This window comes from Phocoena sinus, chromosome 14 (assembly GCF_008692025.1).
Source record: "Phocoena sinus isolate mPhoSin1 chromosome 14, mPhoSin1.pri, whole genome shotgun sequence".
NCBI classification, from domain to species: Eukaryota; Metazoa; Chordata; class Mammalia; order Artiodactyla; family Phocoenidae; genus Phocoena; species Phocoena sinus.
In genome coordinates, this window is record NC_045776.1 from 68,645,148 (window position 1) to 68,667,580 (window position 22,433).

The 22,433-nt window shown below is 53.7% G+C and overlaps 1 protein-coding gene across 1 annotated transcript in view; it reads left to right on the top strand.

Moving 5' to 3' along the window:
* The first annotated feature begins 4,786 nt into the window (after positions 1 to 4,786).
* The window catches only part of MN1 (MN1 proto-oncogene, transcriptional regulator), a 43,721-nt gene continuing 26,074 nt past the window's right edge, over positions 4,787 to 22,433 (top strand). The window contains exon 1 of the mRNA XM_032602836.1: positions 4,787 to 8,549. Coding sequence (XP_032458727.1) covers positions 4,787 to 8,549 — 3,763 coding nt within the window. The remainder of the gene's footprint in view (positions 8,550 to 22,433) is intronic.

Genomic DNA, 22,433 nt, shown 5'->3' on the forward strand with positions numbered 1-22,433 from the left:
AATTGGACCCTGGATGTAAAGCAGGGAGGCTTCGATAGCCAGCAGCCAGTGTGCTGATCTGTCCACTATGGAGGTATGTGTGAGCGTGTTTGTGAGTGCGTGTGCCTGCATTGGTTTTGGGGGCCTGATGGGCAAGGGTGAAGGCTGTGTGCCTACTGAGGAAAGGGTGTTGAGTGTGGGTTGTTTTGTGCTTTTTTGTGGAGTGGAGGGCTCACTAGTTGCAGTCCCCTTTGGGACTGGAGCTCCTGGGGCCATTCGGGGCAGCTCCCCACTTGTCACCAGCTGGGAGCATCCCTCTTCAGCTCTGGGGCCCCAGTCCAGCTGTGTCTCCTCCTTTCCTTGCCCGGGAGGCCTCTTCTGACTGGTGCCAACACACTCAGCGCCCCTCGAGGGAAAGGCCGAAGGAAGGGGAAGAGGAGGGAAAGGCTCCGGGGTTGGAACCCCTGCTGCTCCTGTTGCTCCAGGCTCTGCACCGGCGGGCGGGAACTTTGAATGTGTCTGAGCGCTAGGGGGCAATGTGTCTGTTTCAAAGAAGCTGCGGGCCGGTGCAGGCAGAATGTACACACAGGGACACGCAGGGGCGCCCACACCGTGGAGGCGCACACGCCAGCACGTCCACCGGCACAGATGGGCACAGGCAGGGGCACGGCCTCTTACACTCGCAGAGAAAACAGACACACGTGAGCAGAGATGCAGGCACGCAAGGTGTGAGGCAGCCACACACACAGAGGTACAAACACAGAGGCATCCGCAGAGAGGAGCATGGGTCTGGGGGGCAGACAGGGACGCTCACGGAGACACCCAGAGACACAGGAATGTGGGCACACACAGGCATGGACACAAACACGCGCAGGTGCCCTGCACCGGCACACACGGGCCAAGACACAAATGCAGGCACAAGCCACACCCCCGCACAACATTCTTCAGTGTTAAGGAAAGGTGACCCAGGCACACATTCTGAACAGAAACACAGCCGGGCCCAAACACACTCTGCTTTCAGACACTCACACACCTTGTAGACTTAACTCTTGGAAACAGCCCCAGAAAAATACTCCCACACACCCCCTCCCTGGAACGCACAGAATTATTCCACAGGAAACCTGCCCAGGTGTTCAGGGGACCCTCTCCCAGCCCCGTGTGAAGTCATGCCTCAGCCAACAGCACACCCCAACCGGGGTCTCCCCAGATCTGCAGGTCTGCGGGTCATTTTTCCCACCGCCCTGGCCCACCCAGGGCTCCAGACAGGCCCCAACTGTCCCTGTTCTCTCCAGACACACAGAGACATAAAGCCCTTAAATGGTGCCTCCTGAGGCACCCAGAACCCAGAATCCACCACTCTGGACCAGGTATGTGACCAGATGTCATGGGTTTTGCATAGGTCTTTCCCCATGCAGGGTCCTCCTTCTGGCAGCCATTCCTTCTACTGGTCTCCTTCCTGCCCAGGAGGCTCTGGGTCTCCCCAGCTCTGGCCTGGGGCCCCAGGGTGGGGGTGGGGAGGTCACTGGAGGCTTACCCACGCCCTTTATTTCTTTGTGTCGAAATCAGCCAAGCCTCAGTCTTTTCTTCGGCTCTCACTTCCCTGTCACTTTGCTAAGTAATAATTTCCATGTCCGATTCCATTTCTTTTCTAGTTCTGAAACCTCTAAGCTATCAGCAAGAGGATAGTTCACATGAAAACTAATTACACAAAATCAATATTTAATCACAGACCAACAACCTGATCCTGCAGAAAAATCCTTTTAAAACTCCACCTCCCTGTACAAATACTTCTTCCCGGATGCTTATTTATGGACCTAATTTTTGGTGGGGGTAATTTTCATTTTTAATTTCAAAAAGGAAAAAAAAATATCTGTAGACATCCACAACAGGGAGGTCCCACGAAGGGCCTTGGATCTGAGCTTGCGTCTGCTCTCTGAGCTTTAAAGTTGCAGGTTTTTATTGTTTGCTTTTATTTTTATTCTTATCGAAGGGGGGGTGTTATTTTCTCCCGGAGTCCCTGAAGACCCTGCTTCTTCCTCCCCTCCCTCTAAATTGAGCCCATTTTCCTGGCATTTTCGGTTCTGGAACACCCAGCGTCTGCCTTCCCAGCAGTAACTCTGGGGAGCGATGAATCCGCACGTTCGTCCTGGTAACTTTTTAACTCCCCGCCCCGCGACGGTGAAGTGCAAGCTGAGGTTTTTAAATAAAAAGGGCTCAGGGGTTGGTTTTATTATAACGTTTATTTCATTTCAGATTTCATGCACAATTTAGCAAACGCTAGACAGTCTTGGGCGATAAACACTTTCTTTTGTTGGGGGGAAAAGGCATTTTTATACACCATGCTTAATTTTATTTAGATTTAATAGCGATATCAGGGGCACTTCAAAGAAAGTTCCTTTTTCTCCTCTTCTCCTAAGAATGCTGGTCTGCTAGCAAAATCGCCTCGTGCTATTTTATGGCAAGGAAAATTAAAAGCCTGCTCCCCCTTCCTCCCGTACAAACGCTTTAGGGAGGAAAATACACACATGCAGGCACAGAGAATAAATACTTCCTCTACCCTCCATCACCTCTAACTCCCAACTTCTAATTGCAAGATAGATTGCAGACTCAGTGGGGATCAGGAAGATCTAAACATTTTAACTAAGATTATTGGGATAAATATTTCATAAAGAGCAGGGCAGATATTAAATTACTCCTATTGATTTTAGTATCACAACCCAATTCCGTTCTTTGGGCTCTTCAGTTTAATTGATCTCTTAAGGAGGCCAACCTCGCGCCCCAAGAGGGCCTGGGCCTTGACCGGGGTGCCTGAACTAGGGTGCTCCGGCCGGCCAGTGTGGCCCTCTGCGCGCTGGTCTTCTCGGGGCTCCTAACTGCCTGGCCGCTCTGGCGCTGGGCTCCTCCGATATGCCCCCCATAAAGTGGCCCAGTGGTTATGGTTCCTCCGGGCGGAAGCCGGCCATTGAGAACCGGGAACCCTAGACAGTGGGGATAGGAAACAATTGTGCGCGCCCTAGTGAGGGAGGCGATCCCTAACTTCGGGGTTCCCCGTCTGCTTTCACCTCCAGGGAAATCCGAGGGCCGGCTAACTTGGGTGCGACAAGTAATCAGACAGCGGTGGAGAGCCGAGGGTTCGCTCCAGCTGAAGCGCAGTCGATCGACACTTAGCGACTTTCCGCGGTGAGTCCAGGATCTTTGCCTGACGACCCCATTGTCTGAGCGCCCCGCACCGCTTACCGCCCACCTCCCCGCCCCTTACTCACACCGCAGGTCTCACTTCAGTTGGGGGTGGGGAGTTGGGAACTGTGGTGAATGGGAAGGGGGGTGAACAAAGCCAAGCTCCCGCCATTCTCTGCCTGCGCCCTCTCCAGACCGATGCGCGAGGAGGCTAGGGTGCGCCCGCAGCGCACTGGCACCGGACCCCGAGGCTGACCGGCGCTGGGGACCCCCGAGCTGGCGAAGTGCGGGTTCGTGGTGGGGGCCTCAGCAGTCAGTACCCAGGACCACCTTAAAAGCGGGCCCCGCCCCGGGCCCGGAGCTCGGGCTGCGCTGATTGGTGCAAATGTAATGGCTGAAATTGATTGCTGAAATGCAAAACTTGTTGCTGCTTCTCCGGGCTCTGGGCGAGAGGCAGACACAGAGAGGGGAGCCGAGACCCTCGGAACGCCCCACGCAGAGCCCCCCCGCCAGCCAGGAGAGGGGTGCGCGGACCCCCCAGAGCTGCCCCCGCCTCCCTCCCATTCCGGGCTCCGAGAGCGCAGCCGGAAAGCCTTAGCCTGCTAGCCCAGCGTGGCCCCCAACCAGCGTACGCCCCCCTCCCTGGGTCCGAGGGCGACTTGCGAAGCACCTCGGCGGGGAGGCAGGGAACCCTAGCCTTGGAGCGACCCAACCCCTCGTTTTGCTGCCCGCCCGCGCCTGGAACGGGGCGCGGAGATCCCTGCGAACTCAGAGACCTAACAGCGGAGGACAGAAGCGTCAGGCGGCGGACGTGGCCGCGAAGCGGCGCGCCGGGGTGCAGCGCACCCGCTGCGGAACAGGGGAGCCGCGCCTTCCACCAACCCTCGGTTTCAACCCCGGGCACCCGCCTCCTCCTCAGCCCCGCTGAGCTCTCGGCTCTGGGACCGGCACCGGTGATGCAGAGCGGAGCCTCCAGTCCTCCGACTCCCTGAAGAAGCAGTAGCCGCTTGCTCGGGCCGACGGGGACTGTGCGAGCGGATCCTGCTTGGCTGAGGCTCGGGCTGCGGAACGCGGGGACTCCGGGGGGAGGGGGGAGGGACCGCTCGGTCTTTGCCCCGGCGCCAGCCACGGCTTTGAAGGGTCTCCCTGCTTGGCCCCTTAGCAGCTCCGCCACGGACTCCGGGAGGCTTCAGGCAGCGTCCAGGGGCTCCCCACCCAAACCGATCGGACTTAAGAAGGTGATTGCTCTGCTTTCCCTCCCTCCTTCCCGCCTCCTTCCCCCTACTTAACTTTTTGTCTTCAGTCACCCGCAGCTCCGTCCCCTCCCCGCAAACCCACCCGCGGCTGTGCTAACGTCCCAGGGCATGGGCCCCCCAACACGGCTCCTGGAGGCCCCGCGGCGCCGCAAGATGTGAGAGGCCCGCGTCGGGCAGAGCGAGAGCTTCGGGAGGGAAGCTGATAACCCCCAGCCTTCACAAGCCAGGCGAGGTGGCGGTGCCAGTGCGCTGCGTCCCTGCGCTGCTGAGCGTCTCGGAGCGCCCAACCCAGGGCCGAAAAGAGTAGCTGGCCGGAGGCGCGCCGCGGAGAGCAGGCTGTCATGCCCTATTGATCTCCCCGCCCCCCGCCAAGTATGTTTGGGCTGGACCAATTCGAGCCCCAGATCAACAGCAGGAACGCTGGCCAGGGCGAGAGGAACTTTAACGAGGCCGGACTAAGCATGAACGCCCACTTTAAGGCCCCGGCTTTCCACGCGGGGGGACCCCCTGGCCCCGTGGACCCTGCCATGAGCGGGCTGGGCGAATCCCCGATCTTGGGCATGAACATGGAGCCTTATGGGTTTCACGCGCGCGGCCACTCGGAGTTGCACGCGGGGGGGCTGCAGGCGCAGCCGGTGCACGGATTCTTTGGAGGCCAACAGCCGCACCACGGCCACCCGGGAGGCCACCACCCCCACCAGCATCACCCCCACTTCGGGGGCAACTTCGGCGGGTCGGATCCTGGGGCCTCGTGCCTGCACGGGGGTCGTCTGCTCGGCTACGGCGGCGCGGCCGGCGGCCTGGGCAGCCAGCCGCCCTTCGCCGAGGGTTATGATCACCTGGCGGAGAGCCAGGGGCCGGAGAGCTTCGGCCCGCAGCGACCTGGGAACCTCCCGGACTTCCACAGTTCGGGCGCCTCAGGCCACGCCGTGCCTGCCCCATGCTTGCCGCTGGACCAGAGCCCTAACCGAGCCGCCTCCTTCCATGGCCTGCCCGCCTCCAGTGGCTCCGATTCCCACAGTCTGGAGCCCCGGAGGGTGGCGAACCAAGGAGCCGTCGACTCGCTGGAATACAATTACCCGGGCGAGCCGCCCTCGGGACATTTCGACATGTTTTCCCCCTCTGATTCTGAGGGGCAGCTGCCTCATTATGCAGCGGGTCGTCAGGTTCCCGGGGGCTCTTTCCCGGGTGCCTCGGCCATGCCTAGAGCTGCAGGCATGGTGGGCTTGTCCAAAATGCACGCCCAGCAGCAGCAACAGCAGCAGCAGCAGCAGCAGCACGGAGTGTTCTTCGAGAGGTTCGGCGGGACCCGCAAGATGCCCGTGGGTCTGGAGCCTGCAGTAGGCTCCAGGCACCCGTTAATGCAGCCTCCCCAGCAGGCCCCGCCGCCGCCTCCGCAGCAGCCCCCGCAGCAGCCGCCGCCGCCGCCGCCGCCTCCGCAGCAGCAACAGCCGCCGCCGCCGCCGCCGCCACCGCCGCCGCCTGGGCTTCTGGTCCGGCAAAATTCGTGTCCGCCTGCGCTCCCGCGTCCCCAGCAGGGCGAGGCGGGCACGCCCAGCGGCGGCCTGCAGGACGGGGGCCCCATGCTGCCCAGCCAACACGCGCAGTTCGAGTACCCCATCCACCGGCTGGAGAACCGGAGCATGCACCCTTATTCTGAGCCTGTATTCAACATGCAGCACCCTCCTCCGCAGCAGACGCCCAACCAGCGGCTGCAGCATTTCGACGCGCCCCCCTACATGAATGTGGCCAAGAGGCCGCGCTTTGACTTCCCGGGCAGCGCGGGAGTGGATCGCTGCGCTTCGTGGAACGGCAGCATGCACAACGGCGCTCTGGACAACCACCTCTCGCCCTCAGCCTATTCCGGCCTACCCGGCGAGTTCACGCCTCCTGTGCCCGACAGCTTCCCCTCGGGGCCACCCCTGCAGCATCCGGCCCCGGATCACCAGTCCCTGCAGCAGCAGCAGCAGCAGCAGCAGCAGCAGCAGCGCCAAAACGCGGCCCTCATGATCAAGCAGATGGCGTCGCGGAATCAGCAGCAGCGGCTGCGCCAGCCCAACCTGGCCCAGCTGGGCCACCCCGGGGACGTGGGCCAGGGCGGCCTGGTGCACAGCGGCCCAGTGGGCGGCTTGGCCCAGCCGAACTTTGAGCGCGAAAGCGGCGGCGCGGGCGCCGGGCGCCTGGGCACGTTCGAGCAGCAGGCTCAGCACTTGGCGCAGGAGAGTGCATGGTTCCCAGGTCCGCACCCGCCGCCGGGTGACTTGCTGCCCCGCAGGATGGGAGGTTCAGGCCTGCCCGCTGACTGCGGCCCGCACGACCCCGGACTGGCGCCGCCCCCTCCGCCCGGTGGCTCGGGGGTGCTGTTCCGGGGCTCTCTGCAGGAGCCGCTGAGGATGCCCGGAGAGGGCCACGTGCCCGCGCTGCCCTCCCCTGGCCTGCAGTTCGGGGGCAGCCTGGCCAGCCTGGGGCAGCTGCAGTCGCCCGGGGCTGGGGTGGGGCTGCCCAGCGCTCCCTCCGAGCGCCGGCCCCAGCCGCCCGATTTCACAGCGCCAGCGCTCGGGGGCCAGCCTGGCTTCCCGTTCGGCGCAGCGAACCGGCAGGCCACGCCGCACAGCGGCCCAGGCGTGAACTCGCCCCCGAGCGCGGGCGGGGGCGGCGGCAGCACGGGCGGCGGCGGCGGCGGCGGCGGCGGCGGCGGCGGCGGGGGCGCATACCCGCCGCAGCCTGATTTCCAGACCAGCCAGCGCACCTCGGCCAGTAAGCTGGGCGCGCTCTCGCTGGGCTCCTTCAACAAGCCCAGCTCCAAGGACAACCTGTTCGGCCAGAGTTGCCTGGCCGCCCTCTCCACAGCCTGCCAGAACATGATCGCCAGCCTCGGGGCCCCCAACCTCAATGTTACCTTCAACAAGAAGAACCCGCCCGAGGGCAAGAGGAAACTGAGCCAGAACGAGACCGACGGCGCGGCCATGGCCAGCAACCCGGGCTCGGATTACTTCCCAGGAGGGACTGCTCCTGGGGCCCCAGGGCCCGGAGGCCAGTCGGGGACCAGTAGCAGCGGCTCCAAAGCCTCTGGGCCGCCCAATCCGCCCGCCCAGGGAGATGGCACCAGCCTCTCCCCCAACTACACCCTGGAATCAACGTCGGGGAACGACGGCAAGCCGGTTCCCGGGGGTGGCGGCCGGGGACGGGGTCGCAGAAAAAGGGACAGTGGTCACGTGAGCCCCGGGACCTTCTTCGACAAGTACTCGGCAGCGCCGGACAGCGGGGGCGCGCCTGGAGTGAGCCCAGGGCAACAGCAGGCGCCAGGCGCAGCCGTCGGGGGAAGCTCCACAGGCGAGGCGCGCGGGGCGCCTACGCCTCATGAGAAGGCGCTCACGTCGCCTTCGTGGGGGAAGGGGGCCGAGTTGCTCCTGGGGGACCAGCCGGACCTCATGGCGTCCCTGGACGGTGGGGCAAAGTCGGACGGTAGTTCCCCGCACGCGGGCGAGTTCGCCTCGGACGAGGTGAGCACGAGCTACGCCAACGAGGACGAGGTGTCATCCAGCTCCGACAACCCCCCAGCCCTGGCCAAAGCGAGTAGGAGCCCTCTGGTGACAGGCTCGCCCAAACTCCCTCCCCGCGGGTTGGGCGCCGGGGAACATGGACCGAAGGCGCCCCCAGCCCCGCTTGGCCTGGGCATCTTGTCTACCTCTACCTCCACCCCCGACAGCTACGGCGGCGGGGGCACGGGCCATCCCGGCACGCCGGGTCTGGAGCAGGTCCGGACCCCAACGAGCAGCAGCGGCGCACCGCCGCCTGACGAGATCCACCCCCTGGAGATCCTCCAGGCACAGATCCAGCTGCAGAGGCAGCAGTTCAGCATCTCTGAGGACCAGCCCCTGGGGCTCAAAGGTGGCAAGAAGGGTGAGTGTGCTGTGGGGGCTTCTGGTGCGCAGAATGGTGACAGCGAGCTGGGCAGCTGCTGCTCCGAGGCCGTCAAGAGCGCCATGAGCACCATCGATCTGGACTCGCTGATGGCAGAGCACAGCGCCACCTGGTACCTGCCGGCCGACAAGGCTTTGGTGGACGGCGCAGAGGAGGACAAGACGCTGGCACCCTGGGAGAAGGCCAAACCCCAGAACCCCAACAGCAAAGAAGGTATATGCACTCATTCCCTGTTCCCTTCTCACCTGGTGGATACCCGCCCCACCCCCATTGCAGGCCTTAGCTTCTGCCTTGAAGGCTCCATGAAAGGGTAGTGTCCCTTGGGGTCAGGAGGGCGCAGTTCAGAGCTGGGTACCCTTCCTTTGGTTACACCTAGGGCTCTGTGGGCAGACCCCTTCCCTCCTCCCAGGTGCTGCCAGGTAGATTCTGGTTCCAGAGGGTGGTAACAACTTAGGCGGAAGCCCTTTGGGGATTATTGTAGAGCCCCACCCCCTCAAGTTTTAGCTGAGTTACTGGGTCCCCAGAGCACTGGGCCCCTTCCCTTTCACACTCAGACCCCCTCCTCACCTTCAACATTCAGGCTCGTTCCACTTTTCAGGAGTTGTTTGCCACCCACCCCACCCCCCCTTCCTGGCAGGACACCTGGGAAGTTGTGTTAATGCCTCCCCACCTTTTCCTAGTCAGCCAACCTTCAGCTTGAGTTCCCTTCTGTGTGCCAGCATCTTTGGGAAAAAAAAGTTACCAGTTCTGTTGTCTGCAGCATCATTCAGAGGCAACGCCTAATTTGACCTTTGTTCCTAATGAATAACTGTTTTGTCTCTTCTTAACTATTAGAGTTTCATTGAAAAACTGGAGACCTGTCGGGATGGTAGGAGGCAGGCAGTCTTCAGAGTGCACCTCCCTGACATTTGATGGGGGGGCCTGGGCTGGAGTGGGGTCCACTTGGCAGAGACCAGACCAATCGGCCAGGGCTTCATTTGTGTATGGGGATATGGATATATATTCTTAAGACACAAAGGACCCGCGTTTGTCAATATCTCGCCTGGCTTTGGTGACAGATGTCCGTCCCGGTTCTCCTTTGCATTCTAAGCGCTCTTTCCCCACCAGGCCTGGAGGCCTTTAAGGTGGGTGGGGGGGGTGTCAGTAAATGGACCACCATTGCCGATAAAATAATAATAGTTTTTTTTTTTAACCTAAACACGACTGGGCTGCGGTAGCTGTCCATTTTATTTTTTAATGGGGCCTTTTTACGTAACGTCATTTCCTACCTCACCCCCCCACCCCCACCCCCACAATGCCTACCTTTTTCTTTTAAATACTCACTGGATTTCCTTGGTTTCACCAGGCTGAATGTTACCATGGAGTCAGTAGCTGGCGATTTAACCGTGTCTTAAAAAAATACATCCCCCATCCTCGCCTTCTCTTAAGGTTCTTTTCCTCTGCCTTAGTTTTCCTAGTCCACATCCTGCATCTTGCCATCTCTTGACCCAGGGTTTAAGGTGATGGTAGGTTTTAGGAGAAGGGGATGGGGGGGGGGAGGAGGGGGAGGGGAAGTGCGGCAGGAGTTGGGTGGCTCAGAACTCCGGGCTTTCACGCCCGCCTGTCCCGGGTAGCTTTCCCGCTTGGGTTTTCTAATTCATGAATGCGGCCTTGCTGCTTTTCTCTTTGTTCGCCTACTGCCCAGCCCGGGACGCCGCTCTCTCATTTGAAGCTGGGTGTTTAGCATGCACAGCAGACGCTGCGGCCGGCATCAGCATTCTCCAGGCTTCTCCCAGGCAAGGCCATAAATTGGTTAGTTTGGGACCCTCCGCTGCCTCTCCCTTTCCCCCCCCTCCCTCCTTTTTAAAATGGAGTTGGACCCAGCATCCTGTTTGCTCTGCCCCGCTTCTCTTTTATTTTCTTGTACACAACATCTCGGGCCTGCCGATCAATAACTGGTTAGCACAAATCCCAGCCCCTGTCACTTCTACCTGGCTTGGTCTGGCTGCCCCTCCCCCTCCCCCTTCTCCCCCTCCCCCCCCCCCCGCCCCCACAGTAATTAAGACCACATTGGCCAAAATGGGGTGAGAAGAGTTAAAAAGAAAAAAAACCCCCCACGATTTAGAGAATTAATAAAGAAAAACCGGTAACGCTTTGCCTGCAAGTCGTTTGAAGGGCCTTAGGTGCAGAGGAATTGGGTGGTTTTAACGAGATTTTTTTTAAGGTGTCGCACTGTTCCCTTCCCAGTCTGACTAATGTCCTTTGCAGAAAAAAAACGCAGACTGTGAATGAAGAAATGTCATTAAAGAAATGTTTTGTTTTGTTTGTTTCATTATCACAGTCAGACGAAGGAAAATATTTTTTTGGAAACAGACGCTAGTCACTTTGGGGTTGATTTCCCCTGTATACTAAACTCAGCCCTCCCCTGCATACGGGAGACGGAAACTTCCTCCAGGGACCGGCTTCAGGGCTGGCCGCCTTAGAAGCCTCGGCAGGGACACCCACTTGACCTCCTTTGTTTTCCACTCTGTGATGTGGGAAGGACAGTTTCCTAGATAAAGCCCCGAATTGAGGTCACTCGCAGCTTCTACAGCCTTGGGGCTGCTAGTTAAGGCTTTATGAGGTATCTGCATATGATTCCTGCCCCCTTACTGGTAGTAAATAAGGATGATTAAACTTTTCATTATGATAACACCCTGCAGCTCCATCTGCATATGTTGTATAAATAGGTACACAGAGCCTTCAACGGGCCCCGAGTGCCCTGGCTGAAAATCAGAGTGAAGTGCACCGCTTTGAAATAGAGTTGAGAAAAAAAAGAATTGAAAGGAAAGCATCCTGCTTTTCCGTAAACACATGCCCAGGGTCCCATCAGCCGTGAAGCAGCTTTGAATATACCTTTCCCAGGTTCCAGCCCCAGCGAGCACTTTCTTTGACCGCCTGCCCCCGACCTTTCAGGCAAAGCCCAATTTTGTAATGATATTTTATTTTGTCACGCCATAAAACACGCCAGTACTAATGTGATTAAATATTAACACTGTTTCTGAAATTCTTCGCTCCGGTGACAAAATACTAGTCGGTCTTTAACAAAATGATCGTGCTCAGGTTGGAGAGAACGAATAAGTCTTTAGAACGGCACAAGCTGTGTAGCCACTGGGACGTGCCCAGATTGTCTTATGGGGTTTAGATGTCCTCTGGAGGGGAGGGAACTCTACTGGCAAGTAACACTTCTCACAAAGTCTAGGCCAGAATCACATGTGATGATGATTTTTTTTTTTTTAACCAGGAAAGTAAGCCTCTCCAAATTACACTTCCTCTGACTTCCTAACCCGCCAAACAACTCTTATATCATAAAACTCTACGTCTCATCATGAGATTCTGTTTGCACAAAGTTGGGGTGGGGGAGGGGTGAGGTTGTGCACAGGGAAAGACAACAACAACAACAAAAAAAACCAGCCTGACTTTGGGCCTATTCAGACATCTATTAAATCAGCGAGGATCACATAAATTTGAAATTAGTTTGCAAAATCACCCACCTATCTTTGTAATAGCTGTGTGGCTATGGAGGAATTTCAAAACAGAGAAGGAGAAATAATGATAGTTTGTAGATAAAGGATATTAAGCCTAAAAAAGTATGTCCCCCGCCCCCCCCAACCCCTTACAATTTTCAAAACTTGAATTAACTGTATTCCCGTAGTAAGTTTACCATTGCCAAACTTCTAGTCCGTTGGTTGTTCTCTATCTTGAAATCCGGAGGTGTCTAGAAACGCTCTTTCACACACCGTGAAACGGGAGAGGTCTCTGTACACACTTTTGCATGCAATTCTGCCCCTTTTGGAGGTATGATATTTTTACAGTGATGTGGGAGAAATTTTTGGAATTTCATGCTTCTCTCAGTGTTCCAGTCGGAACACAGTAAGCAGTGCTAAGAAATACAAGTCAGGCAGGATTTGAACATTGAATTTCCTTAGACATGGGGCAGGCTTGGGGTAAGAGCCGGAGGGCTCCTAGTGCCGTTTTTCTGAGTCATTTCCCTCACTCCTTACACCGTGGAGAGAAATTTTTAAGGCTCCCTCAAAGTGGTTTTGGGAAGGCATGGAACCCCGCACTCCTGTTTCCCCCAAAAATCACCCAGCACGGGTTGCGTGCCTTCATGTGACTTTTGCAGCATCCGGAAGGCGTAACCCAAAACTTCGCAGGTGTTAATCAGGGGTGATGTAAACAGATAGGAGCCCCCTTTGTGCAGCTGACGGTCTGGGTCTGCCTGCTCCCTGGCTAGTCTGGGACATACTACTACTCTTCTTTGGTGCTTGTTCAATATTTCATGGTTGTAATAAACCAGTCTTCTTTGCCCACATCCTGACATAAAATCCCTACCTAGCACACAACTGCAATTATACATTTCTACTAAATATTAATAAAGGACAAGGATTTCTAAGGGCCTGAAGCTTATTGGTGTTGAACTTATAGGTTCTGCCACTGGATTTTTCTGGCTGTTTTGATTTTAAATAGCCTCTGCCTTCTAATATGTAATATATACTTATATATTCTCCTATATATATATATCTATACAATATTTATAGATTGAAGGCATTTTCTCAGGATTGCTTTCTTTAGCTTTCTTAATTTAAATCTAAATTCAGTTAGAGTTCTTGTGAGGCCCCTTCAGACCGGAAGTAAGAGACTGTTGCAATGTACTTCTATTTTATTGAGATTTCTAGGAAAGGAGTGAGGGTTGGTTAATCTAATTTCTCTTTCTAGAAATGAAATTCTGTGATTCCTTATATGATTTTGTTTGCCTGACAGAGGTATTTAAATTTCCAAAGGAAATCTTAATAGGTCCTGAAAATATGGCTGCCCTTGCCAAGAAGTTACTTGATACTCTCTGCTGATATAAAATATACATCTCTAATAAACAGTCCAGGAGGACCAGGTGAAATTAGAGGAGGGAAATTCTTCCCACTCTGGAAGGGCAAACTTGAGTGTATCCTTGGGATTTCACAGGATCTCCTGAACTCACTCCATGCTGGAAGCTTTAGCAAAATCACCTTTCTGTCCACTTGAGTGACAATAACCTTGGGTCGTGTTCTTTGCCCAGGGAGTGATACGCTTTGCCGAAAGCATTTAGGAGATAAATATTTCTAGTTAGGAATACGGTATTTGCCTCGGTTTGGTTAATCTTAGAGATTAAAAGTCGATAGCTTTATGTAATAGGATCAAATGTCCGGGGAGTGTGTAAGGGCAAGTAGGCCTCCCAAGCACACTGCAATATAAAAACACCAAACCTCTTGTGCCAGAGGCGACCTGAATCTATTGGTGAGGGGGGTCCCCTGTAACTAGTGGGTGCACCTTGTATTCTTCCCTCGATGCCCCTCTGCTTGTTCCACCCAAGTCTTCAGTCTGGAAGGGCAGGAATAACCCAGCTTCATCGTCTTGACTCAAGTCAGATTTTGACTTGCCCAGCGATGTGTTTGTTTTAGGATGATGTCTATTTTTAGGCGTGTCTTGGGTGGACAGATTTGAGTGTGGGTTTTGATTGCTAGTGGCGGACATGTTGATACATACATGAGTGCATGATTGAGAAGAGAGACATTTGGGGAAAAATTTTCAAGTTTCCTTGCCTTCTGGTACACCCTGGGGCCCAGCAAAGTGGTCTGGGGGCTGGCTTGAAAGGGTGTGGCTGAGGTGCCATGTCCGGTCTGGGTCTATCTGCAGCCCACAGGAGGAGAGCAGGGCCCATGCAATTCAGCGTGGGAAGGAGCCCCCCACCCCCAAACCCTTCACCCCACCCCAGGCGTAGGCACATATACATATGCATGGCCAAGTGTATTTCCATCAAATCATCCAGCTACTCCTTTAGTTTACCGTTAATCTGCTTTCCAAAAGCAGAGTTGGGGGGCGCGCGGTGGCAGGGAGAGAAACTAAACCTTCAGTCTCTTTGGCCTTAGCTGACAGGTTCTGATTCTGTAAAGGACTGAATGAGCGCAAGAGTCCTAAAAATAGAGGAGGATTTTGAAGATCCTAATTATGAAATCTCGGCCTCCCGGGCCTCCTGGGCTGGGGGTGACTTTGATCTGGAGTATTTCAGTAGCAGACGTACGTCGCCCCTTGCTGAGTTTTGCGCGTGGAGGTGTCTCTCTGTCTGAGTTCAGCAAACACCACTCTCCAGCCGGGAGAGGAATCTTTGAATCGGTGCCCACCCACCCCTCCCCCACGCCCCCTCCCAGTTGTGGGAAGCAGGCGCTGCTTCTCATTTATGGAAATTCCTCTCCTTTATTGTAATCTTTTGGTACCAACGACTTGGCGGAGAGGACGGTGGGCTTTTGAATTAGTCACAGCTTTGCCTTCAGGGACCCTCTGTGTCCTGGTGCACAACAGCTCAGCCAATGGTCTCCTCAACTCATGAATGGGACCGGAAGGAAGAGATGGTTCTGGGACCCTGGCACATCACGTTTTGCTGGACGGGTCGCCCAGTGCCGAGGCGGCCCTGATCATTTACTGCCATCTTCCAGTGACAGGACAACACATATCCACACGCAGCCTCACGGGGCCATCAGTGACTTTAGGGTGTGGGTAAGAAGCTACCCCACGGATGTGCACTTCAGGGGCCCAGAACCCCCAACTTATTTTGTGACCGGGATGGAAAAGCAGAGTTAAGTTTGATATACTTGAACGAGGAGGGGTGTTTGAGAGCCATCATTCTCACGGGGGGTAATTATTGTAGGACTCCGAGGCCTGCTTTGTTTGCTGGCTTGCATTTTAATCAGCGGCCTCTGAGGTTTGGGAAGCAAGTGGAGGGTCTGCTCCCAACATAATGTTTGCCCAGAAAGGACATGGGGTGCGGAGTGGCAGAGAGGCTTCCCAGCATCATGAAATCCAAGGGGCTCTTTGTGGGCCCTGATAGCTTCAAGTTTTGGCCCCGCAAGGCCACTTCGAACTGGCATCCCTGATCCCTACTGCTGGGGGGTCCATCGTAGCCCCAGCATCCCAAATTCTCATTTTCCTTCTTGGCTGAGAAAGCTGGTAGGTTTTCATCACCTCCGCATCCTCGCCAAGCAGGATCAGAGGGAGAACTTTATAGTGGTCGTGTGCTGATCCTTTCACGAGTTATGCATCGTCGTAAGGACCCGAATGCCCTTTAAACATAACGGCAATTGAATTTAACAGTTTGGAGGTCTCAGCGCATTCATGATAACAAACTGGCTCTCTGAGTGTCCCAGATGGAACATCTTATGTGGGATAGACTTTTCCCCAAGGAGGGGGAACCTCCAATAAACATCCCAACACAAACTCACATGGTAGGGGGAAAGCAGGCTTTTACGTTCTGATCATTAAAGCTCAGGGGTCCAGCGAACTCAGCTCGCCCCACTTCCTCTGTAGCTGGTAGGATGGATTGTGTGACCCAAAGGCTCTGTCTTCTTCCTGTCTTTGACATCTCTGTGGAAGATCTTGGATTCTTCATGGAACGATTGGCCCTGGGATTCCGATTCTGATTTTCTGGGTCTCAGTATGACTTACCTCTGCTAGTGTTCATTTTAAGTGAATCAGGTGTGTTGGGAAATGATTTAGGAAAACAAGGAGACCCTTCTGTGAAGGCATCTTTGGGGCCCACTGACGCGGATGGTCTTTGGAAAGTTGGAGGGAACCAGCTCTTGTTTTTATCCTGCACGTGTCAAAACCCCGCTCCAGGGTGACTCAGAAGTAGACGACATTGTCATGCCTTCAGAGGAGACGTGGACTAACTTGGGTGCTGAGACCCTTCTGGGCCTTACCCCACCCTGCTCCCTCTTCCAGCAGACCATCTTGTGAGAACTAAGTGGCCCAGAGGTGCAATCTGAGGACTTAAAATAAGTTTTCCCTTCTAACTGCTGATGATAATTTAAAGAGTGTTTGGGCACGAAGGTTTCATTTGCTCTCAGAGCTTGGGTCAACACTTTCACTGGAATGGGGTGGGCTTGGGCCTTTCTGACCCAGCTGGCTTTGCCTGGTATGACTGGAGGACTCTGTCTGTCCCCAGTTTGAGAGACCCATTGGTGGTGCCCCTGGTCATATTTGGGAGCTCCTGCAATGAGAGGAGACACACACATACACACACGCACACGCACACGCACTTGTACACAACACACACACACACACACACACACACACACACACACCCTGCCCCCTGTTCGTCCAATCATCCGGGGCAGGGTGAGATGCGGAAAAGATATGACCCTTTAAAGTTACCATGAAGCAGTGTTTTTCAGATGCCCTTGGATCTGGGGACATAAATATTGTCGAGTGATTGGCAACGACCACCAGGAATAAAATACTTCTGAGGGACCATCTTATGATCAGAGAAGGGCTGGGGAAGTCGGCAGAAAACATAGCCTGCTTTGAAATCCCCAGAGCTCAGCCTTCCAGAGAAAACCAGGCTTGGTTGAGTGTTCACTGGGAAGTAAGCGGGTTCTACCCTGACCGCATGGGCTGTTGGAAAAGTCCTTGAAATTCAAGGGCCTGAGTCCTGATGTGGACACTCTGTCCTTTCCTCTGAGCCGGAAGGCAGAGAGAGAAACAGCCCCAGTTAGGAAGACTGGATGGAGATGGGGGTGCAGTTTATTTTCTCCGGGGGCGGGGGCAGGTGATCAAGGGATGGATGGAGAGGGGAGAAGTGTGTCCCTATGTGTCGAAATATTTACCGACACAGGGTTTAGGAGTGGAAAATAATTTGTAAGTGTGGAAGTCATTTATAGTAACACCTCCTGGGCGAGGCTGGGAGTGAGGGAATTGCTTGGGGGCTGGTGTTGGCCATCATAAAGGACAGAAAGTTCTCGGCTCAGCTCTCCCTGCTGGGCCTGGGGCTTCCACGTGACCGCAGATGTATGGGGGAAATAGATGTGGGGAACCCAGCCTGGGGCGGATGACCACGTCATGGGTCTCTTAGCAGTCAGAGCCCCTTTCTGTGTAGTTAGTGGCCAAGCTAGCCATGCGGTGCCGGGGCGTGGGGCGTGGGGATGAAGACCCAGATGGGCCCTGGGTGGATCGAGCCTCGTAATGTGGCTGTGGCTAACTTTTCCTGCAGAGAAGCTGGTCCCACGAGGCCTGCTGCAGAAGCATAGAGTTTCACAGATGCACCCAGATCTTTCCATGAAAGAGGGACGATGGGGGTGGGAAAAAGGAGTGACCTTTTCCCTGATGACCCCGTAAAGTGACCACTGATGCTTCTCTCCCAGCACTGAGCCTCTTTAGGGATAATCTCGCCTATTACAGACTTTGCAGGCAGGTCCCACTGTCTTAAAACGCAAGCAGTGCCCTCCCACACAATACATACATTTTTTTCCATTTTCTGAATGGTAGGCAAAAAGGGAAGGCAAGTAGATGACCAATTCAGCAAGAGGAAGATTTCTCTGACTCGAGATAAGCCAAGTGTGGAAAGGAGCTGGATGAATTAGAGGGTCACTTTCCTCCCCTTCAGGGGACCCACGGTCCAGCCAGCAGCAGGCCTAATTGGCTCAAAGCAAATTGACCATTTTCGTCTCCTGCGATGTAACTTTTGGTGGTGGTTTAGTATTTGAGGGAAGGGAGGCTGTGGACCAAAATTTGGCTTTTTTAAACAGGAGCAATTTCACGATCCTTATGCCGTGACTATTTCTAAATTGTCTGGGCATAAAGCTCTGGATGCCTTTTGCCGGTTTCTGCTTGTGCATGCAGGCATGCGCACCCCTACTGGAGTATACACATGAGTGCACACACACACACAGGAACACACACAGGCCTGAGAACTCTTAATAAGAAACGAAAAAATAAATTAATTTTTTCCCCAAGAAGCAGCTCATGCAAAGTTTTGGCCCTGTTCAATTTTAAGTAGAAGCTTATTGATCTCCGTGTGGTCAATTTTTGCCGAATTTGTAATCCTGTTAGGCCTCCAGGAGAGGCGTGATTAATTTACTTGTACATTTCACCATTTGGGGTCAGTTTAGTTAATAAGCATTTATTTTGTGCTCAGTGTGTGTGAAGCATTTTGCCGGGATTAGAAGTGTGTGTGTGTATGTGTGTGTGTGTCACTGTGTGCACTAATGGGCCCCCTTGGCCGTCACGGAATAAAGGCCCCCAGTTGAGGTTCCCAGCACTTCCTCAGGACAGGAAGGGAGGGCGAGGCCCCTCCAAGCATCACTTGTCTGGGAGGAGGGAGGAAAAGCCCAATCCAACAAACTCAGCCCCCCAGAGCCTTGGACACGGCCAAAGAACATCCATCGGCTTTCTTCTGGTGTCTTGGTCCCCGGAAAGTTTTCAAGCATTAATTCTTAATTGACTGGGAGCTGAGCACAGACGTGGAGAAGAGTCAAGAATCTTAAACCTCTCTGGGGCACCTTCCATGCTGCTCCTTGACAAACGGTGGTGCTGGGTGTTTGTGCGTGCGTGCGTGCGTGCGTGCGTGTGTGTGTGTGTGTGTGTGTAACTTTTAAGGAAACGCGTGGTTTGACTTCCAAAGAAGGAAGAAAAAGTATGCGTAAGTCTCGAAAGCTGGGAAAAAGAAAACCAGAGCAAAACAGCCTGCAGCTTTGGCCTTTCCGAACACCGAGTCTCAGAAGGGGAGAGTGTGTCATTCTCGATGGCGGGCTCTTTAGCCAGGCATCGCTGGGTACATCCCCTCCCTTTCTTCCTGGGCTCCCTCCAGCCTTCCTGTCTCTCTATCTCTGGATGATGGGTTAAAATTCCACTTTTATTATTATTTTTTAAACGACAGATTTCGGCTTAACAGTTGTAGAGCAAATGGGTTTCCTGAGCCACCCTCCCCTCCCCAGTTGCTTAATTACTTGAACATCAGTTTCTACTGAGTCCTTGCCTTTGCAGAGCAAGGGCTGGACAGGAGTATTTTCGGCGCTGGGCCAGCCTGAAATGAACTTGAGGCGCTGGGAAAACAGGCATTTGGAGAGATGAGGATACAATTTCTTTTTTTATGTGGGCCCGTTAAAGTCTAATGGACATCGGTCTGGCCTTAAATTTGGAGAGGGTCTTTATCTAACCCTTAAAACCAGAATCGTTTCCGGTAATTACGACACCCCTGACTAGACCACTAAATCTTCCAGCAGCTTGTCTGGAAGGCGGTGTCAGAGGTGGGAGGAACAGAGGGGCACACCTGTTACCTGTATCAGCTATAATTATGACGTTTCTGGGCTCCTGGTTTGAAAGGGAGAATTTATGGACTGAGCTTTGCCGGAAGAGAGCAGCCCAAGACGTTCTGGCTCATGGCAGCGAAATCACAGGGGGCCCCACGCTCCGTGTCCATCACAGCCCTTGCATTTCCTTAATGAATTAATTTAGCTCCCCGACATTTGGTATTAAGTAAGTAGTTATTTTGGAAATCCAAGAGAGAAAGAGCTCGAAGACTTTTTTAAAAAAAACAAAAAACAAAAAACAACTTTTTGGAAAAAAGAAAAAGTATTGCATTTTGAAGTTGGAGACCACTGGGCATTCAGGCACGTTGGGGGAACCCGTTTGGTGGGACGTGGCAGGACGTGGCAAAACCGACTGGCCCCATCCCCGCCTGTGTTTTTCCTTCTCTACGGAGGGGATTTTTCCATTGTTAAAGCCGTTGGAGGCCACAACACCCAAGCTCCCTGCAGTTTGTTTGGAAGTATTGTTTAGATTATTCTCACTTTTCAAATTGAGAGAAACTTAGTTTAATGGGAAAATAGCAGTATTGCTATCTTGGTGTGTTTGCTTTAGTGTTTAAAAATAGTTTGTTTTCGTATCCTGAATTTCATCCTTTCCTTGTTTGCTTTTTTGATGGAAACCCGTGAGTGTGTGTGTGTGTGTGTGTGTGTGTGTGTGTGTGTGTGTTCGGGGTGGATACACACGCAGGCAGTCAAATGGTTGCAATCATGCAGCCAAAAATCGGTTGCAATTTTAAAGCTGGCTAAAGGGACCCAGAGTGCTTGCTTTTAACTTAAACCGTCTTGTCCCTTCCTCTCCCATCAGCACACCACTCCCAACCCCCTCAGCAATATTTATTTCTTCCTTAAAAAAAGGAATGCCGGGCCTGTTTGCTGAGGTCCCTGTTGGAATAGATTTTCAGGGGTTATGTATTAAATGTGTTTGAGGGCGATTTCAGCCCTCAGCCTGGTCGTCCCACTACTAATGGTAGCAGGGCCTATTATAGAGAGGCAAAGAATATTGTAAATGGCTTATGCAGAGAAACCATTTAGATAAAAATGCAATTTTCCTTTCTGCATAGAGTGCTAAGAATTAATAGCATATTCTTTCTAAATGGGTATTTTTATATTATATTTTCCTCCTAATGAAATTCTTTTCCCAAACAGGAACATGTTTCATTTTAAACTTTAGAGTAAAATTGATCTGTTTTTAAGCCTGCAAAAACTGGTGTCCCAGTTTTCAGTAGGCACCTTGCCTCCCTACTCTGTGCGCAAGATTTTTGAAGTTAGATCCTGCAGAGGATGGAATGGTGATTCTGTCTCTTCTCTGTCCACGTTCAGGCTGAGAACAGGGAGAGGGGCTGGGTTCACCCACATTTTGGTTTTTTTCGTCCTTCTTCCTGGGGTGCGTTTGGGAGGGTTTGATGGTTTCCACAAACAGAGAAACTGGTCTTGAAACTTGAACTGTCTGTGTTTGGTGCCCCTCAACCCCTCACCTTCCCTGGGTAGGAGGCTCACCTCTCTTGCCCCAGGGAACTCCCCATCATCCTCTTGGTGCGTCCCTTTCTCCCCTGCTTTTTCATTGCTTCAGAGGAAGCCTGGGTGCTCACTGCCTGCTCCCCTTTATGTGACAGCTGTGAAAGAGGATGCTTTTAGCCCCAGAGCACCCACCAAGGGGCGGTTCTGTGGGTCAGCTCTCTGCCAGGGCCTCTGTGGCCATTTTGGGAGGAGTGGAAATTCAGAACTTCTTAGAAGGCCTACTTTGTGCATTCCAGCAGATCTTTGCGGCAGCATTGCTGTGGAAAGTCTTTGAGAGCTTATTTTGCCGGCTGCCATGGGCCACTGTCTGCTGACCCAATTTTTCCTGCCAGGGTGTGCGTATGTGGAGATACTGGGTAGATTTGTGTTGGCAACTGAGATGTCCAGACGTGACGGAGGGTGAAGCTGCAGTGTCATGGTGGATGGATATCCTGGAAAATATGCTTGTAATTTTCACTATTGAAATAGCACGAAGGTGAACGTTTAGGCAAAATTATAGAATGGGAAAAAAACGTTTCTCATTTTTGTGCCCCTTCTCCCCAACGTTTTCCAACCGAGAGATCCAAGGCCCAGAGAGGGCAAGCAACTCAGCCAAGGTCACACAGCACAGCTGCACAGCAAGGATTGCACTATAGCTGAACTTCAGCCTTGACCTTGCCTTACTGCCTCTTGACGCCTCACCTGGGAGCTAGGATCTGATTTTGCTGAGCCTGTGCAAACCAGAGTCCAGGTCTTCTTAAACCAGAAGTTTCCACACCTTTTGTAGGAAGCACCAATGGAGGACACACATTCCTGATGACAGCAGCACTGTTCCCCTTCCTCTTTCAGAGCTACAGGAGGTATAGGCTGTATAGGAGATGATTCTTGACCTTGGGGAAGCCACAGTAGCACCAGATCCTGCCAGATGGGTGGCCTAGATTTCAGGCCTGGCTCTTTGACTCTTCTGAGCTATGTGACTATCACCTCTTCAGTGCTTCCAGCTTGGTTTCCTCATAAAATTGAAAAAAGGAAAAAAAAAAAAATAGTGCGTATCTCATGGAGGTATTATGAAGACTAAATGGGATGATTTTAGCTAAATAGAACTAAATAGGATGATTTTAATGATGTGGTTAAGAGCACAGGCTCTGGCAGATTACTTGGGTTCAAACCCAAGCAACTCCACTTCCCAGCTGTGTGACCTTGGGTAGGCTACTGAACTTCTCTGTGCCTCCATTTTCTCATCAGGGAAAGAGGATAATAGTTCATACCTCATGGGTGGGGTGGGGGTGGGGGAGGATTCGGTGAGTTAATATATGACTGAGTAGATGCTCAGAAGACTGCCCAACAATGAGGAAGCGCTGTGCCAGCACCAGCTTTTATTAACCTCCTGCTGTATGCCCGGTGTTTCATTTGTAGTGTCGTGTGACCCTTCGAAGTGCAAGATGGTGCTGCTGCTAGCGTTTGTCCT